The sequence below is a fragment of the Neoarius graeffei genome, chromosome 6, assembly GCF_027579695.1.
Source record: "Neoarius graeffei isolate fNeoGra1 chromosome 6, fNeoGra1.pri, whole genome shotgun sequence".
NCBI classification, from domain to species: domain Eukaryota; kingdom Metazoa; phylum Chordata; class Actinopteri; order Siluriformes; family Ariidae; genus Neoarius; species Neoarius graeffei.
The window spans coordinates 41,281,537-41,300,618 of NC_083574.1; the positions used below are offsets into that span (position 1 = coordinate 41,281,537).

Below are 19,082 nucleotides of genomic sequence, written 5' to 3' on the forward strand. Positions count from 1 at the left end.
TCCGCTGTCCATCTCGGAGTCGGAGTCGCTCTCAGATTGGTGCACAGTAACAGGTTCAAACCTGTATGGTTGGATGCACCCGTGTTCGTCATCACTAGATTCTTCCGATCTATCCCACTCACAACACAATTCTAGACTCCCAGAAGAGGAAGAGCTAGAGAGTTCACCGGCGTTTTCATGCGCCATTTCCATTGAGTAGAACCAGAGTAGAACAGCCAGTGAACCGCAGCGTGTTCTTCCGCTGACGTCACAGCATGGCCGCGAGCCATGGACCCAGTTTTCTTGCGCTGTACAATTAAAAGTTGGATATTCGCGTAACAACAGCTTCTTTTCACGTAATTATAACAGAAATCTAACATGTTTGCCATGTTGTATAGTTTATTTAAGAAATTGCATAGAGTCATGTTCGTGTCATCAGATCTTTAACTGTGCTGTTTGTCCTTATAGACAAAATGAAATGAACAGACATTGCTCTTCGAGAGCAGAACAGGTATCAGTAACTGAGTGAGCAGACAAATATACTTTTTGTGTACAGTCAAATACAAAAAGCTTGCACACATTTAGAACAAAATGAAGAAAATGTACATTTATAGCAGAAACACCTTTAGTGTGTTACATTTCACTGACCTTTCTTCCTTATTACAAGGAACAAAAAGAACCAAATAGAGCATGTTAACATCGTAACAATAATAAAATATCAGTAATTACTTTTTTCCATCTCTTTCTGAATGTCTGTAAATATTTTTTTATTATTATTATACATACAGGACACTTTTTCAATTTTATGAAAACGTGTTCTATTCCCTTCTAGCGGGTTTCATTCATTTGGTTTGATAGCATGCAATATTGTTAGCATATCACTTATCCTACGTGTATTACATCACTCTACCCAATGGAGAATGAGCGTTGAATATGGTTTACAATATTGCATGGTTGTCAAGACAACATGACATCACACATCAGAGACGTAAAACTTCCGTTCTAGCGAGCGACTGTGACAATTTGCAAACAAATATGGCTGCCAGGTTTGCTTCGTTAAATAGAAAGATTTTGAGAGAACTTTGAAAGTGAAAGACGCGTTGAACTCCCGAAAGGAATGTGTATATATAATAATAATAGTAATAATAATAATAAGAGTCAAACTACTACTGAAATCTCAGCTTAATGGTGGTAATGTAATCAAAGGGATAAACACATGGGCAGTTGCTAACCTCAGATACTCTGGAGGAATTCTTGACTGGAACCAAGAAGAACTACAAGTAATGGACAGGAAAACCAGAAAGATAATGACGATGAACAGAGCATTACATCCCAGAGCAAGCATGGCCAGGCTGTACTTAGCGAGGATTGAAGGTGGAAGAGGGTTGAAATCAGTGGAGGAAACAATTAGATCAGAAGAACATGGACTGTCCGATTACATCAGAGATGAAGAGAAAGGGTACAACTGGTTACTGAGAAGACTCACGAAAGAGGACACAAAGAAGGAATATAAGGACAAGCAAAAGAGCAAGAGAGAAAAAGAATGGAAAGAGAAAGTGCTGCATGGGCAGTACCCTAATGGCCCTTTTCCACTACCCTTTTTCAGCTCACTTCAGCCCGACACGGCTCGTGTTTCGACTACCTCAGAGCAGCACGACTCAGCTCGCTTCAGCCCTGCTCAGCACCCAAAACTCGCACGGTTTTGGAGCAGGGTTGAAGCGAGCCAAACCGAGCTGAGTGGGGCTAGGGGCGTGAGGAGACACTCCCCTGTGCACTGATTGGTGAGGAGGAGTGTCCTCACATGCCCACACACGCCCCGCGAGCACGCTGGGATCTGTAAACACCGTAAACCCGGAAGAAGAATAATTATGAATTACGAGAATTTCTGAAGCCTTATGCACCTTGCCTCATCTATACGCTCTTGCCAGTATCTGTTGGCGTTGTCGGTGACAACAAGCCACAGCACCAAGACCAGCAACACTAACGACTCCATGTTTATTGTTTACTATCCGGGTCGTGAGGCTACCGCTTAAAAGGTCACTTATGTCCCTGTTTGCGCCGCCTAACGACATCATGTGACGTCCACCCACTTTCGCTAACTCCACCCAATGTGTCCACCCACTTCCAGCCAGCACGGTTCAGCGCGGTTGTAGTCGAAATGCAACCCCAACAGCCCCGCTCAGCTCGACTCAGCCCGACTCAGCACGGCACGGCTCAGCCCAACTCAGCCGCGTTGGTAGTGGAAAAGCGGCATAAGTTAACAGAAAAACATGTGAAGAAGATCTATAAGTGGATCAGGAACGGATACATGAAAAAGGAAACTGAAGGACTCATTACTGCGGCACAGGATCAGGCACTACCAACACGATGGAGGAAGGTTAACATAGAAAAACAAGCAGGAACAACAAAATGCAGAATGTGTAACGAGAGGGACGAAACCATATTTCACATTCTCAGCGAGTGTAGTAAACTTGCACAATGTGAATACAGAAAGAGGCATAACAAAGTTGCACAAATGATATACTGGAATCTATGGAAGAAATATGAACTACCATACTCAAGGAATTGGTATGACCATGTGGCAGAGAAAGTGACAGAAAATAGTAAAGCAAAGATACTTTGAGATTTCTCGATACAAACAGATCATGTTATACAGACACGAAGACCAGACATCGTAGTGAAAGACAAAGATCTACGTCACACCTGGGTCATAGACATACCTGGAGATGGATGAGAAGAGAAGGAAAAAGAGAAAGTGGAGAAATACCAGGATTTGGCAAGAGAGATTAAAAGATTGTGGAACACTTCCGTGAGCGTGATACTGGTTGTAGTAGGAGCGCTAGGAGCTGTGGCAAAACTGGAGGAAGAGCTGACGAAGTTGGATATCGAGAAGAAAGAAGTAGAGCGTAATTCTCTACCTTACTAGGATCAGCAAGAATATTGAGGAGAGTATTGGATATCTCAGGTTGGAGGCTCTAACCGGATACCAATACAAACACCAGCTGAAGAGCTGAGAAAACTCAACAATGGAAATAATAATAATATTGGCTGGCTTTTTTCATGGTATATCAGATATATTCCATTCAGCTAGCATGATATTGAACTCGTCTTTGACTCATGTATCTGATATACTGTACCACTCAACACCAGCCAATATTATTTAAATAACTTCTATGCCTTTAGGACTTCCTCCACATGTTTTCATATATACAGTTCCAGTCAAAAGTTTGAACACACCTTCAAATTCAATGTATTTCTCTATTTTTATTAATTAAAAGACACTTCATGTCTTAAAGTGATGGATGTCGTTTCTCTTTACTTAGTTGAGCGGTTCTTGACATAATATGGATTATTACAGTTGTGGAATAGGGCTATTTACTGTATTTTTATTATTTACTGTTTAATGTTTGATCTCACATTAAGAAGGCAAGAAATGACACTAATTACCTTTTGACAAGGCACCTGTTAATTGCAAAGCATTTCAGGTGACTACCTCATGAAGCTGGTTAAGATAACGCCAATAGTGTGCAAAGCGTCATCAAGGGAAATGCTGAATACTTTAAAGAATCTCATCTCATTATCTCTAGCCGCTTTATCCTTCTACAGGGTCACAGGCAAGCTGGAGCCTATCCCAGCTGACTACGGGCGAAAGGCGGGGTACACCCTGGACAAGTCGCCAGGTCATCACAGGGCTGACACATAGACACAGACAACCATTCACACTCACATTCACACCTACGCTCAATTTAGAGCCACCAGTTAACCTAACCTGCATGTCTTTGGACTGTGGGGGAAACCGGAGCACCTGGAGGAAACCCACGCGGACACGGGGAGAACATGCAAACTCCACACAGAAAGGCCCTCGCCGGCCACGGGGCTCGAACCCAGGACCTTCTTGCTGTGAGGCGACAGTGCTAACCACTACACCACCGTGCCGCCCTTTAAAGAATCTAAAATATCAAACATAGGTTGTTGGCTTTTTTCAGCACTTTTTCGCTTACCACATAATTCCTTAAATGTTCCATCTGTCATTTTATAGTTTTGATGTCTTCAGTATTGTTCTACAATGTAGAAAATAGTCAAAATACAGAAAAACCTTTGAATAAGTAGGGGTGTGCAAACTTTTAACTGGTATCTGAAGGACTGTTGGATCCTCTTAAACGTAATATGCAGCCTACAAGTTGCAGATTTTATCATTTGCATGTATTTCATAGAATAATCCCTTCCCCAAAGGAACAAATGTACATACCGTAACACAGCATGTGTAAAAACAGACCATGCAAAACAGTAATTGTGTGGTCTGATATAATAGTCAGTTATAGATTAGTCCAGGCGGCATGGTGGTGTAGTGGTTAGCACTGTCGCCTCACAGCAAGAAGGTCCTGGGTTCGAGCCCCGGGGCCGGCGAGGGCCTTTCTGTGCGGAGTTTGCATGTTCTCCCCGTGTCCGCATGGGTTTCCTCCGGGTGCTCCGGTTTCCCCCACAGTCCAAAGACATGCAGGTTAGGTTAACTGGTGACTCTAAATTGACCGTAGATGTGAATGGTTGTTTGTCTTTATGTGTCAGCCCTGTGATGACCTGGCGACTTGTCCAGGGTGTACCCCGCCTCTCGCCCATAGTCAGCTGGGATAGGCTCCAGCTTGCCCGTGACCCTGTAGAACAGGATAAGTGGCTACAGATAATGGATGGATGGATAGATAGATTATTCCATGATTTTAGGATTTTTTTTTTATTTGAGGCATTGCTCAATATTTCTGCAGGTTATCTGTTAAAATGTTATAAAATTTTCCTGTTTTTAGGTTCACTTTGAGGAATCGTAATAGTCTTGATTTATATTCAGTCTTGTTTAACCAAACTGCAACAGTCTTTATATTGAATAAATGGTTGTAATCTACAATGTTAGTACAAGAACATTAATCTTAAAGAATTAAATTATATTATTGTATAAAGTGTGCTAGAATATGCCATGTCCCATGTCCACATATGTACATGAAGGACATGCAATACAACAGTTGTTATATAGACACAGCTTTACGCTCCATTTTTCCCATTAATGTCAAAACATCAATCTTCCATCTGTTAGTAATATGTCTGTGGGTGAGAGGTCAGTAGTCCTTGGTGTTGAGTTACAGTAAGTGGACACAATGCGAGTGCTGTTTGGAGTCACAGTTAGAGCTGTGTGTATTATTTGGACTACTCTGCACGGGTCATTAGTTCCCCCTCGGTCACCCGCTAGTCCATCTGGAGACTGGAGGCTGTGGTGAGTGCAGTGGAGCATGTTGTATTTGGTTGGCGGAAACTGCCGAGTTGTGGATTTTTAGCCCTGCTTGAAACAATTTACTCAATTTGGTTTTCTTTCTACAGGAATTCGAATTGTTAATTAATCGTTATATTTGGTGATATATTCAGTAGGTTGATTAAGATTGAATAGTAATTGAAATGTAAAGGCAGGACTCTTTCCGTGCTTTAGTGCCACATCTTTGTTTTGTGTCCTCGCTGTTATCGAAGCTGAGCCTCCACCTGCAGAGCTGATCTCAGCACCGTATGCTCATCTCCATCCAACTCAGCTCTAATGGCACCGAGGCAGCTGAGGACACTCACTGAATGATGGCGTCCATCCGACTGAGAAACCAAGTGATAAAGATACTGAGAGGAGAAACAGAGAAACGGACATATGCACAACACATGAACATATTGATCTCCCTGCCGTCACCTTTATTAATCGACTGTCAGCTTCAGACAAGGTCTATTAATTCAGACCGAGCAAATTCCTGCCTGTTACTTCTGCTTGACTGCGTATACTGACAGTTACTGAGAATGAGATGAGGTATTTTTTTTACCCTGTCTGTGTACAACGACTTGCATATTTATTTCATGGCTCTTTTAGTCTATGTAGCAACTTGGATGGGTGGGTGGAGCACAGAAGGATGGCAGGCCAGAACTGAGTTCACAAAACCGTTTATTATCAGCTTTTCAGCTTCTACACGTTTATTCATATATCTTTATATACACACACGTGCTCTGGTCAGGAGAGAGCCCGCTCTGCTCTCGCTCTCTTCCTTAAATAGGGTGCAGCTGCTGGGAAGACACACAAACAGGTTAATTTACATCAGGTATGGAGCACTTGCATGTGACGTCACAGCCGATCCAGATTGTGACAGACGCCATCGTGTCGGTCAAACGCCATATTCCGCCTTCTACTTCTGGTTCTACTTCTGCTTTTACTTCTACCTTTTCTTCTGGAAAACCCTACTATATACAATTCTACTACAACGGCTGCGGCTACAAGCTCTCCCTACCTGTGCACGTTTTTTATGTTTTTTGTGTGTATTTTTGCGTGTTGTTCGTCTGTACCGGACTTCAATATCCACTACAACCGTATGGACTTACTGGACATTGGTTTCCAGCAGAAAATGACGGTTTGTAGCGATTTCCATCGCATGCACAACATTCTGGACGAGAAAAAAAAAAAAAAACATTCCGGACGAGATAGCGAGACCAGCGGGGTCTCCGTGGATTGTTATTGGAAGCAAAGCGAAGGAGGCGGCGCCGGGAGCGGAAGCAAAAGCGAAGCTGCAGGCAGAGCCGGCCTGTTGACTAAGCTCAGAAAACAGCCACTCAAATCTCCACTGCCAAGCCTCTACCTCTCCAACGCCAGATCCATGTAAACAAGACAGACGATTTGGAATTACCTTATTCTATTCTATAATCGGCTGGTCAGTGCTATACTCAATACTTAAGTGACTTACCCATCCAGTGAGGATTCTTGTTTACAAGATGCCACATCTGAGTCGCTGACAAATCCTGAATTTCTGTAAAGATAACTGTCCAGAGATTTATAAGCACGTAGTGCTTCACCACTGAACAGCGAGGGAAAGTTAATGAGGTAATTATACACGTCCGGGTATTCCGCTGGCAGTTCAAAATCCGGTCGTGAAAACTCCGTCCGGTAAGCCATAAGGGTCACTAATCTGTAGATCGTTTATTTTAGACATATATCTAGTTATCTGTTCATTAGAAAAATGAGCCGTGTAGTCCGTCGGTTGAAATTGATCCATTCTGTACACGAGTGCAGCAGTATTCAGCGGTGTTTTTGACCGACAAGATGGCGGTTGTGTACTTTCCGGTCACGTGACTGCAAGATCTCTATAATGATTCTGCCACTTACCTTCCCTGACTCCGCCCTCCGGTCACAGACCGACGCTTGACCACGCCCTCACTGCCACACTCTACAAAACATTTAGCACCAGAAAAACTAATCTGTACTTTTATTTTTAATTTCTTAATCAGCATAACCATTCAAAATTTATCTCTCAAAACTGATTTTTTTTGTTTTGTTTTGAATACACCACAAATGAAATACTTTAATTTTACACTACATTCATAATGTCCTGATGACTATATATTTCTTTAGTCATGTTTACAATTTTTACTAAATAAATAGTTACACATTTTACAGTGGATATAAAAAGTGTACACACCCCGTTAAAACAATAGGTTTTTCTGATGTAAAAAAAAAAGAAAAAGAGACCATGATAAGTAATTTCAAAACTTTCCCCAACTTTAATGTGACCTATAACCTGTACAATTCAATTGAAAAACAAATAAATCTGTTGGGGGGAACCCCAAAAACAAACCTGCAGTAAGCTGGTTGTATAAGTGTGCACACCCTTAAAGTGCTGATGACACGTTTTTGACATCTTTGGCGATGTTTTAGAACATAAAAAGTAATTCCCGATGATCCATATATTAATTCATGAAGGCGCCTATTTTACAAGTTATGATAAAAAACGCGGCTATTTGGGCAAATTTGACAGGGCTGCAGCACCCAGGAGACGGAGGAGGAGGAGGAGCTATATGACGTCATCGAAAGAATCTTCCTCCTAACTTACCAGTTTGTTGTTGATGCGGCAGGTGTTCAGTTTATCATTAGTATTTTTATTAGACATTATTATACATTTTATATATATATATATATATATATATATATATATATATATATATATATATATAGTTATTATGCCTTCGCGTTGTGTTGCCGGCTTTTGCTCCAAAACCCACAAGGATGGGGTAAGTTTATTCAAGTTTCCCAGAGATCCCGAGCTGCATGCGAAGTGGGTGAGGCAAGTCAGGCGCACTCGTGACAAGTGGGAGCCCTCACCAACATCCGTCCTGTGCTCTGAACACTTCGATTTGGATTGTTTTGACACCCTTCCCAGCTTAAAGGAATCTCTTGGGTGTGCAGTTCAGCACAAACGTGTGTTGCTGCCATCAGCAGTGCCTACAGTATTCCGGAGGGGGTCTACTAGTAGCTATGCCGGATCCAGCAGTCGCCTGGGACAAGGCGACTCCTCCAAAGACAGTCCTCCTGTCAGAACATGTGTTGAGAAACGACATAAGATAAAGGTTCGTAGAGCTATAGAGTGCTCCGACATGATGCTAAAAATAGTAACCATGCGGTCCGCGCGGCCATCTTGGAAGTGACTCGCTCCAGAGCGCTCATAGAGTACACATCATAGAGTACACATTCATGATAATCATAGATGTAATCATAAAGTCGGTGTGATATCAGTCATGTATTTGCTTGTGAAAGCTTGCGGCTTTCATGTAACTGCCGCCTAGCAACGAGAGGCAAAGGGTAAAGAGGGTAGGCTATCATAGATTCTATTCGGAAGAGATCAACACATGATTGCTTAAAAATTAGGTATTTTAACAATTTGCATCTGTTTTGTGATTATCGTGACACTTGTGTGTTATATAGAACTGTATGTCTTATCAGCACATCGAGGATCTTCCACCGGAGGCTTTAGCAAGTACTCGTAGCAACACTACACTTTACCCTTTGCCATGCGTTGTTAGGGAACGGTAGCAAGTACCCCGATGACCGACTTCAAGAATATGTAGAAAAAATTTAGAAATTATACTTTCCAAAAGTCATTTGAGCTTAGTGTATTGCATTTCCATTTATATTGTAGGTTCTTGCTGATGTTTTTGCGGAGTATGACGCAGCTGCTGAATCAGAAGCTGCAGAGTTTGTATGTACTAGTTGTGAACATTCACATTATTATCAATCTCATTTATTTAAAATCAGATAAAATCATGCCATCATGATCACTGCTTAAAGTACCAGTATTTGGTTGTTGAAGAGCTAGCACTAGAAAGTTCACCGGCATTTTCATGCGCCATTTCCATTGAGTAGAACAGCCAGTGAACCGCAGCGTGTTCTTCCGCTGACGTCACAGCATGGCCGCGAGCCACAGACCCAGTTTTCTTGCGCTGTGCAATTAAAAGTTGGATATTCGCGTAACAACAGCTTCTTTTCACGTAATTATAACAGAAATCTAACATGTTTGCCATGTTGTATAGTTTATTTAAGAAATTGCATAGAGTCATGTTCGTGTCATCAGCACTTTAAACTAATACTTTGTTGAAGCACCTTTTGATTTAATTACAGCATTCAGTCTTTTTGGGTCGGAGTCTATCAGCCTGCCACATCTAGGCTTGGCAATATTTGCCCACTCTTCCTTGCAAAAATGCTCCAAATCTGTCAGATTGCGAGGGCGTCTCTTGTGCACAGCCCTCTTCAGGTCACCCCACAGATTTTCAATTGGATTTAGGTCTGGGCTCTGGCTGAGCCATTCCAAAACTTTTTTGGGGTTATTGTCGTGCTGAAAGATGAAATTCCTCTTCATCTTTCTAGCAGACACCTGAAGGTTTTGGGCCAAAATTGACTGGTATTTAGACCTGTTCATAATTCCCTCCATCTTGACTAAAGCCCCTGTTCCAGCTGAAGAAAAACAACCCCAAAACATGATGCTGCCACCACCATGCTTCACCGTGGGTATGGGGTTCTTTTGGTGATGTGCAGTGTTGTTCTTGCGCCAAACATACCTTTTGGAATTGTGGCCAAAAAGTTCAACCTTGGTTTCATCAGACCATAACACATTTTCCCACATGCTTTTGGGAGAGTTGATGTATTATTTTTTTTGCAAAATTTAGCCAGGCCTGGATGTTTTTCTTTGACCCTACCACATAGTCCAGACATACGGAGAATACAGGAGATTGTTGTCACATGTAGTGCACAACCAGTACTTGCCAGAAATTCCTGCAGCTCCTTCAGTGTTGCTGTGGGCCTCTTGGCAGCCTCCCTGACCAGTTTTCGTCTTTTCATCAATTTTGGAGGGACGTCCAGTTCTCGGTAATGTCACTGTTGTCCCATATTTTCGCCACTTCTTGATGACCGTCTTCACTGAGCTTCATAATATATCTAATGCCGTGGAAATGTTTTTGTCCCCTTCTCCTGACTGATACCTTTCAACAGTGAGATCCCTATGACGCTTTGTAAGCTCTCTGTGAACCCTGGCTTTTGCTGGAGGCTGCAACTGAGTAAATGTCTGAACTTTATTTGGCGTTAATCAGAGTCATTTTAATTGATGGCAGGTGTGAACCCAAAAACACTGAATGCTGTCATTAAATCAAAAGGTGCTTCAACGAAGTATGAGTTTAAGGGTGTGCACACTTATGCAACCAGCTTATTGCATGTTTTTTATTTTTTATGTTTTTCCCCCGAACAGATTTGTTTGTATTTCAACTGAATTGTACAGGTTATAGGTCACATTAAAGGTGGGAAAAGTTTTTAAATTATTTATCGTAGTCTCGTTTTTTTTACATCAGAAAAACCTATCATTTTAACGGGGTGTGTACACTTTTTATATCCACTGTCTCTGTTCATAGTTATATCTAATGCTATGGAATGTCTACAAGGCAGGTCAGTTCCTGTCATTCCCTCACCAGCATCCTGTTTTGTTTTTTTCTCATGACGTTAATAAGACAAACAATTAAACTTGTTACCTAGAAATAGCAAAGCTGTCCACCCTGAAGACTTCCTCCAGCTTTACTTCTACCTGTTACAAAGCAGTGACACTGGAGACTCCTTCCAAAAATGAAACAATAAACATCTCCGAACATAAAACTTCACAATATCAGCAATTACACTGTCTGCCATCTAAGTCCCAGTGAAGATGTTTCTATAGGAACTATATCAAGAGTATTAAGAAAATCACATGACTTGTTTCCAGCATTACTGTCAAATTAACTTCTGACCAATCAACAATGGAGAGCAGGGAGACTTGGGACAAGTTTTCAGCTTTTCTAGATTGTGTGAAATTCTTTGCAGGTAGCGTCACAGTCATATTGCATTAGAGAGTATTTACTATACGCTCTTACCACACCATTAGCGTCTCAGCTTGTCACATTTACTGGCCTTCAGGCTTCACGTTTTCTCTCATTATTTTTTGAAGGGAGACATGAGACATTGAGGGGAGATATGGGACATTATGTTGGGAGACTTGGGACATACTGGGGAGACATGGAACAAAAATAAAACACCTAGGCCGACAGGTTTAATTTTTATTTATTATCAAAACTTGTAACATATGAACTGTATGAACACACCGTGCTGGTACAGCGATAGAAAAATGTCAGTTTACCCAAAACCTGACTCAACAAAGCAGTTCCATTCTCAAGAAGGGATGAAATTAGTTTAATCCTCATGCAGGGAGTGACACGCCACATTTTTATCAAAAATTTTTTAACAATTTTATATTTGGAAACCACAAGAAAAAAAAAAACTACCATGATGAAGTGTCCCAACTCTCCCTATCTGGCCATTTAAAAAAAAATCCTTAAATGTTTTTCCCCAGAATTTAAGTTTAATAAATAATATTATATACAGTAACTCTCAGCTGCATGCTTTAATTCCTAACAAATCCCGAATCCACCAGCGTACATTACACCATAGAATGGAAGTGGAGGCGAAGTAGAAAATACAAGTTTTAGTTAATGAAATATTAAATTGCACAGACCTTACTGCAGTATCCAGCTTCATGGCTTAAAATGAAGTAGGTTACTCAAAGGAGCAACGTCTAACTTCTGATGTAATCTAAAACCTCATCTCATCATCTCTAGCCACTTTATCCTGTTCTACAGGGTCGCAGGCAAGCTGGAGCCTATCCCAGCTGACTACGGGCGAAAGGCGGGGTACACCCTGGACAATTCGCCAGGTCATCACAGGGCCGACACATAGACACAGACAACCATTCACACTCACATTCACATCTACGGTCAATTTAGAGTCACCAGTTAACCTAACCTGCATGTCTTTGGACTGTGGGGGAAACCGGAGCACCCGGAGGAAACCCACGCGGACAACATGCAAACTCCACACAGAAAGGCCCTCACCAGCCACGGGGCTCGAACCCAGGACCTTCTTGCTGTGAGGCGACAGCGCTAACCACTACACCACCGTGCCGCCTAATCTAAAACCTGATTGGTTGAAATTAATTTATGGGAATACAAACTGTCCCAAGTCTGCCTGCTCTCCCCTATTGAGAATTCAACAAGAGATTTTTTTTTTTTTTACCTTGTCATCTTATTCTTGGTGAAAATGTAAAAAACTCTTTGCGCTTTTTTTTTTTTAAATTTTTTTGTAACAGGTTAGCCTGGTTAACCATATTTCCCACATACTGAACATGACGTTTGTTGTCTTTACGTCCCATCATGATGATTCGGTCTCTTTGTCATCACTGTGATCATTTCAGTCAGCCCTTACACTGGAGGAGAATTAGAAATATAACAATCAGGTTTTATAGGTTGCTATTTGGAATGGTTGTTGTTTTTGAATGCGCAGTAGGGGGGAAAAAAGTCCTTTGTGGTTTGTTCAGATTGTACTTGCAAAGCACACGTCTCATAGTGAAGGTGTGCTGCATGTAGGTAGCAGCAGTGGAGCCGGCGCTCAGGGACCCCCTGTCTGACTTAATGGGGTTTGGGAGATAAAGGAGCGGAGGCTATTTTTAGCTCTGCATTTTACTTGCTGGCTGAGCTGCTTCACTGCTGGACAACTATAGTTTTTAATATTTCATGTTTTTTTGGTTTTTTTTTAAATGTGTTATTCCACTGAAGTCATTCTGTGTAGGGTGTGTGGTTACACTCAGCATTTTCGTTGATTTTTAGTTAAATATTCATAAGCAATAATAATTATATTCCACTCACGCACTAGATGTTCCTCTGAAAAGCTGTGATGTATTAGGTTTGAGCACAGCCTAAAATGGGCCCTGGTCCCAGCCTGGACATGTTGCTAAAGCAACAGCTTAGGATGGGAACAGCCAGTACTGCCAGGACCGCTGCTACTTTACATGCATCGAAGCCCTTCACGCTCCATTGAGTCCTTACATAAAGGGTCAGAGCAGGAACTCTAATCTCACTGCATTCAAACAATATTATTCAAGTACTGCCAATGCACAGCTTATGTTGAGTGACATTAACTGTTTCAATATATCCTGTGAGGTCTATATTCTCCCCATGCCTAAATGGTTCTTATGTATTAATGGTTTTTCTGCCAGTGAAATCAGCAGATGCACAAATTCAACCTGAATTAAAAACTCCATGTGGCATATTCTGACTTTAATTTTGATGCAGGTTTTCTATGCTTGAAATTACAACCCCGATTCCAAAAAAGTTGGGACAAAGTACAAATTGTAAATAAAAACGGAATGCAATAATTTACAAATCTCAAAAACTGATATTGTATTCACAATAGAACATAGACAACATATCAAATGTCGAAAGTGAGACATTTTGAAATTTCATGCCAAATATTGGCTCATTTGAAATTTCATGACAGCAACACATCTCAAAAAAGTTGGGACAGGGGCAATAAGAGGCTGGAAAAGTTAAAGGTACAAAAAAGGAACAGCTGGAGGACCAAATTGCAACTCATTAGGTCAATTGGCAATAGGTCATTAACATGACTGGGTATAAAAAGAGCATCTTGGAGTGGCAGCGGCTCTCAGAAGTAAAGATGGGAAGAGGATCACCAATCCCCCTAATTCTGCGCCAACAAATAGTGGAGCAAAATCAGAAAGGAGTTCGACAGTGTAAAATTGCAAAGGGTTTGAACATATCATCATCTACAGTGCATAATATCATCAAAAGATTCAGAGAATCTGGAAGAATCTCTGTGCGTAAGGGTCAAGGCCGGAAAACCATACTGGGTGCCCGTGATCTCCGGGCCATTAGATGGCACTGCATCACATACAGGCATGCTTCTGTATTGGAAATCACAAAATGAGCTCAGGAATATTTCCAGAGAACAATATCTGTGAACACAATTCACCGTGCCATCCGCCGTTGCCAGCTAAAACTCTATAGTTCAAAGAAGAAGCCGTATCTAAACATGATCCAGAAGCGCAGACGTCTTCTCTGGGCCAAGGCTCATTTAAAATGGACTGTGGCAAAGTGGAAAACTGTTCTGTGGTCAGACAAATCAAAATGTGAAGTTCTTAATGGAAATCAGGGACGCCGTGTCATTCGGACTAAAGAGGAGAAGGACGACCCAAGTTGTTATCAGCGCTCAGTTCAGAAGCCTGCATCTCTGATGGTATGGGGTTGCATTAGTGCGTGTGGCATGGGCAGCTTACACATCTGGAAAGACACCATCAATGCTGAAAGGTATATCCAGGTTCTAGAGCAACATATGCTCCCATCCAGACGACGTCTCTTTCAGGGAAGACCTTGCAATTTCCAACATGACAATGCCAAACCACATACTGCATCAATTACAGCATCATGGCTGCATAGAAGAAGGGTCCGGGTACTGAACTGGCCAGCCTGCAGTCCAGATCTTTCACCCATAGAAAACATTTGGCGCATCATAAAACGGAAGATACGACAAAAAAGACCTAAGACAGTTGAGCAACTAGAATCCTACATTAGACAAGAATGGGTTAACATTCCTATCCTTAAACTTGAGCAACTTGTCTCCTCAGTCCCCAGACGTTTACAGACTGTTGTAAAGAGAAAAGGGGATGTCTCACAGTGGTAAACATGGCCTTGTCCCAACTTTTTTGAGATGCGTTGTTGTTATGAAATTTAAAATCACCTAATTTTTCTCTTTAAATGATACATTTTCTCAGTTTAAACATTTTGATATGTCATCTATGTCCTATTCTGAATAAAATATGGAATTTTGAAACTTCCACATCATTGCATTCCGTTTTTATTTACAATTTGTACTTTGTCCCAACATTTTTGGAATCGGAGTTGTAAATGTAACCTATCGCCTATGCAGAGGGTGAACCAATTGAAGCCATCGCCAAGTTCGACTATGTGGGCCGCTCTTCACGGGAGCTGTCCTTCAAGAAGGGTGCGTCTCTGCTGCTGTATCAACGTGCTTCGGAGGACTGGTGGGAGGGCAGACATAACGGCATCGACGGCTTGGTGCCTCACCAGTACATCGTAGTGCAGGATATGTGAGTACGACTTACTGTACATTAGCTCATACAGATAAACCACTTCTTCTCTCATCTGTTACCCAAGCCAAGGCGTTTGTTTTGTTTTTTTCCTCACCTTTTTACACTTGAACCAAATCATTGGTGAACCATCAAGCCCTTTATGGCTTAGATCACTGTGGTCAGAAGTCAATAATTGGCCATGCTGTCTGAATGGCAGGGATGGTACTGTTTTCACTTCTGTCAAATCAAAGTAACACTATCCAATTGTGGGCTGTGAGCTCATGTATGTGAAAGAAGGCAGATAGCACTGTCCTCCTGTGTTATGTTGCCCTGTGACACAAAATGAGCAGCAGTTTGAAAAGATTCATGTGTTTGTGATGACTTGCTTTCATCCTCACCATTTAGTAGGTTTTTTTGAAAAATCTACTGTATATTATGATTATAGTAAATTATTGGCACGTAATGCTATATTGTGTAGCGATACAAGTTTTTGATTATTTGAATCGATGAAATAAAAAGAGAATCACGATTATTATCAGGCTGTGGAACCTTAGTTTTTCCTAGCTGTAATTGTGTTGTTTAGAGTTGTTTAGGACACAGTATCGTACAATAGCAGGAATGAGCATGATGTCACCCTAGGTGGAAGTAACACAGCTCTAAAGCCATGAAAACAAACAAAAAACAGATGTAAAATGGAAAAGAGCTGTTGTGCAATTGGCTGTACAACTGGATTCAACAGGAAATCGGAGCTTTCTTTTTACAGACTGCCGAAAGCTAAAGAAAATGGAGGTAGTACAAATGTTCATAAAAGTTTATTAAGAAAAGGCCTATTTGTTATTCACATTTAAATTTTTTTAATAAAAGGAATATTTTAGTTAATAGGCTATTATATTTTATTCCAACATTTACAAATAATTTTAAATAAATGTTGCATTTTTTGGTAATACAATTTTCTTCATTTATTTTTTTTAATAATATCATGGGAACATCAAATAGTGAACCCAGTATTGTGAATCAAATCAGATGGTTACATGCCTCGTAAATTAGCTCGTAAGTCGTTTTGTTTGGATCAAGAATTCCAGGTTCAGTCTGCCGTTCCTTTTGGTCACTTCCTCTGTCAGTCATTTATACCTTACTTTAAGACCCAAAGCTTCCCAGGTTCTGGGGGAAATCCAAATTTGGCAAGTGAAGGTTTTTCCATCAGTAACACTGTTCTGTGGGATTACTCAGAACTACTGACACCCTACTGGCCGTCCTCCCCTGGTTTGCTCATCTTGGCAGCAGTTAGTCTGCTTTTTCATCCCTGCCATTTACTCTCCTGTGAACTCTTCTTAATAACAAATCCCACAGTCATGACAAATACTGCCTGGGCAGCATAATTGAGTAGAGCAGGTCTCATAGAGGCACTGCCTGAGTAATGCCTGATCCTGAGTAAAGCCTGTTGATACTGACGTTGGGGGTGAGAGAATTTAGAGGCCAGCGAAGGGTTGGAGGGAGTTGAAGGTGCAGAGGCAGACAGTGTCAGGCACTCTGTCCTGCAGAGAGATGGTTGGAGAGAAAGGAAGTCTGCAGGACAGCTCCCACACAGGCAGGATTTCCTCTGTAAACTCAGAGCCTGGAGTGACCTCAGTTTAAATCTCATATGTAGCCTGTTGCTGATTTAGTGTGCGGGGTAACTAATAATAGTGTACGCAGGAAATTCGGCTGATAACTTGTGTGATACAAAGCAAATCATTTTGATCTCGGAAGATATCTCGTGTGAATTTAGTATGCTGAGCAACTGATAACTCATGCATGCAATCTGCAGAAAATGTTTCTCTTAGGGTCCAAGCACCAATTTTTTATTATATGCAAAACCTACTTTTGTGAAGTAGTCTGATTGTTTTTTTGGAATGACTGAGATTAACATTTACAGCATTTGGAAGACACCATTATCCAGAGCAACATATACATCAGGGTCCTAACTGGGCCTTTTCAGTGTATCGGGTCGATACGGAATGTTTCCTTACCACTACGCCCACAATATTGCCGACACGCCTGTAAAAGTTGCCGCTACACTAATAAAAAGACTTGTCAATCTTGAAAATGTGGCCTTTTGTTTAATTCTCTCGTTATCCCCACACGGCGGTGACGGTGCACCGCCATGCGAATGTTCTACATTCGGACATACTCCACTCCCCATCCACATAAGCGCCCAGTGTATAGGTGCCCGAGTAGCTCCGTGTGGAGATTGTCACTGATCATGCTAGTCCGGTTTACCTCCTTCCTTCTGCTGTGTTTGTGGTAAAGTGTCATTCGTGTTAAGAGGCGCTTACGCACCATGCAACTAATACGTGCCAGTCCCTGGTTTAGCTCTAGATAGTCATGTATTGTAATTGAATGGCTGAAGCTGAAAATGAAGCTGACACTTGGTCAACATCAACTGGTTGTTTTATTCTTATTCCATAAATGCGTCACTAATATAGTTGAATATTAATTAGAACAAGTGTTGCCAGGCAAAACAAACCTCGCCCAGCAGCACTTATTTTATACCTGTATGTTGATAATGATAATATTTCTCAATCAGCAGCTGTCAGGTCCTATGAAACTATGAAACAACTATAGTCCTATGAAAATCCATGACCTTGAGTTTGATATTTCAAAGTCATTCAAGGTCAAAGGTCATGGTGTCAAATGAAAGCCCATATGGCACTTCCTATAAGTTGATACTGGTAAACATCTGTCTACTATCAACCGTTTTCAAATTATAGCCCTCTGAAAATCCATGACCTTGAGTTTGACCTTTCAGGGTCACTCAAGGTCAAAGATCATGGTGCCATATGAAAGGCCATATAGGAGTTCCTGTATGCTCATAGTAGTAAACATCTGTCTATTGGCAACCGTTTTTAAGTTATAATGGAAAACGTTATTTTGACAGAAAGGTTGACCTTTCTGGTGACCTTGACCTGATTACCCCCAAAATTTAATTAGGTACTCTACAGACCATTGCCCACCTACCCTAAAAATTTGAAGTCAATCAGTGCAACCGTCTAGACGTTAGATTGTTAACAGACAGACACATGCAAACAAACAAACAAACAAGGTCAAAGGTTATGGTGCCAGATGAAAGCCCATATATGACTTCCTATATATAATAAACATCTCTATCTCTAACCGTTTTTGAGTTATAATGGAAAATATGAAAATTTTAGCAATGACCTTGACCCCCCCCTGACATTTGACCCCCCCAACTGCTAAGAAAACTATGAGAGATACTCCATCATGTAGCATATCAGTGGAAGCAGAATTGGGAGATGAACATTTTGGAATTGGTTTGAAGTAAACGTGATGAATATGAAGGAAGATATCATGAAAAAAAACAATTTTGACCTTTTTGATGACCTTGACTGGATGACCCTTAAAATGTTGGAGGTTCTATTTGAGACCAATGACCATCTGAAAGTTTCATGAAGATTGGTCCAGCTGTTTTCCCCTAATGTTGCTAACAAAAAACAAAGACTCAAACAAAGAAACCCTACTGAAAACAATACCTTACCGTGGAATCCGTCCTGCGTGAGGTGATAAGTCCATCCATTATCTGTAGCCGCTTATCCTGTCGCAGGCAAGCTGGAGCCTATCCCAGCTGACGATGGGCGAGAGGCGGGGTACACCGTGGACAAGTTGCCAGGTCATCGCAGGGCTGACACAGACACAGACAACCATTCACGCCTACGGTCAATTTAGAGCCACAAATTAGCCTAACCTGCATGCTTTTGGTGGAAACTGGGGCACCCAGAGGAAACCCACGTGGACATGGGGAGAACATGCAAACTC

At 41.4% G+C, this 19,082-nt stretch overlaps 1 protein-coding gene across 5 annotated transcripts in view; it reads left to right on the forward strand.

Annotated features, from left to right (window-relative positions):
- srgap1a (SLIT-ROBO Rho GTPase activating protein 1a) overlaps positions 1-19,082 on the forward strand; it is a 287,015-nt gene that overhangs the window by 252,159 nt on the left and 15,774 nt on the right. For all 5 annotated transcript variants that reach the window (XM_060923667.1, XM_060923668.1, XM_060923664.1 and 2 more), the window contains exon 19: positions 15,107-15,287. In XM_060923667.1, coding sequence (XP_060779650.1) covers positions 15,107-15,287 — 181 coding nt within the window. The remainder of the gene's footprint in view (positions 1-15,106; positions 15,288-19,082) is intronic.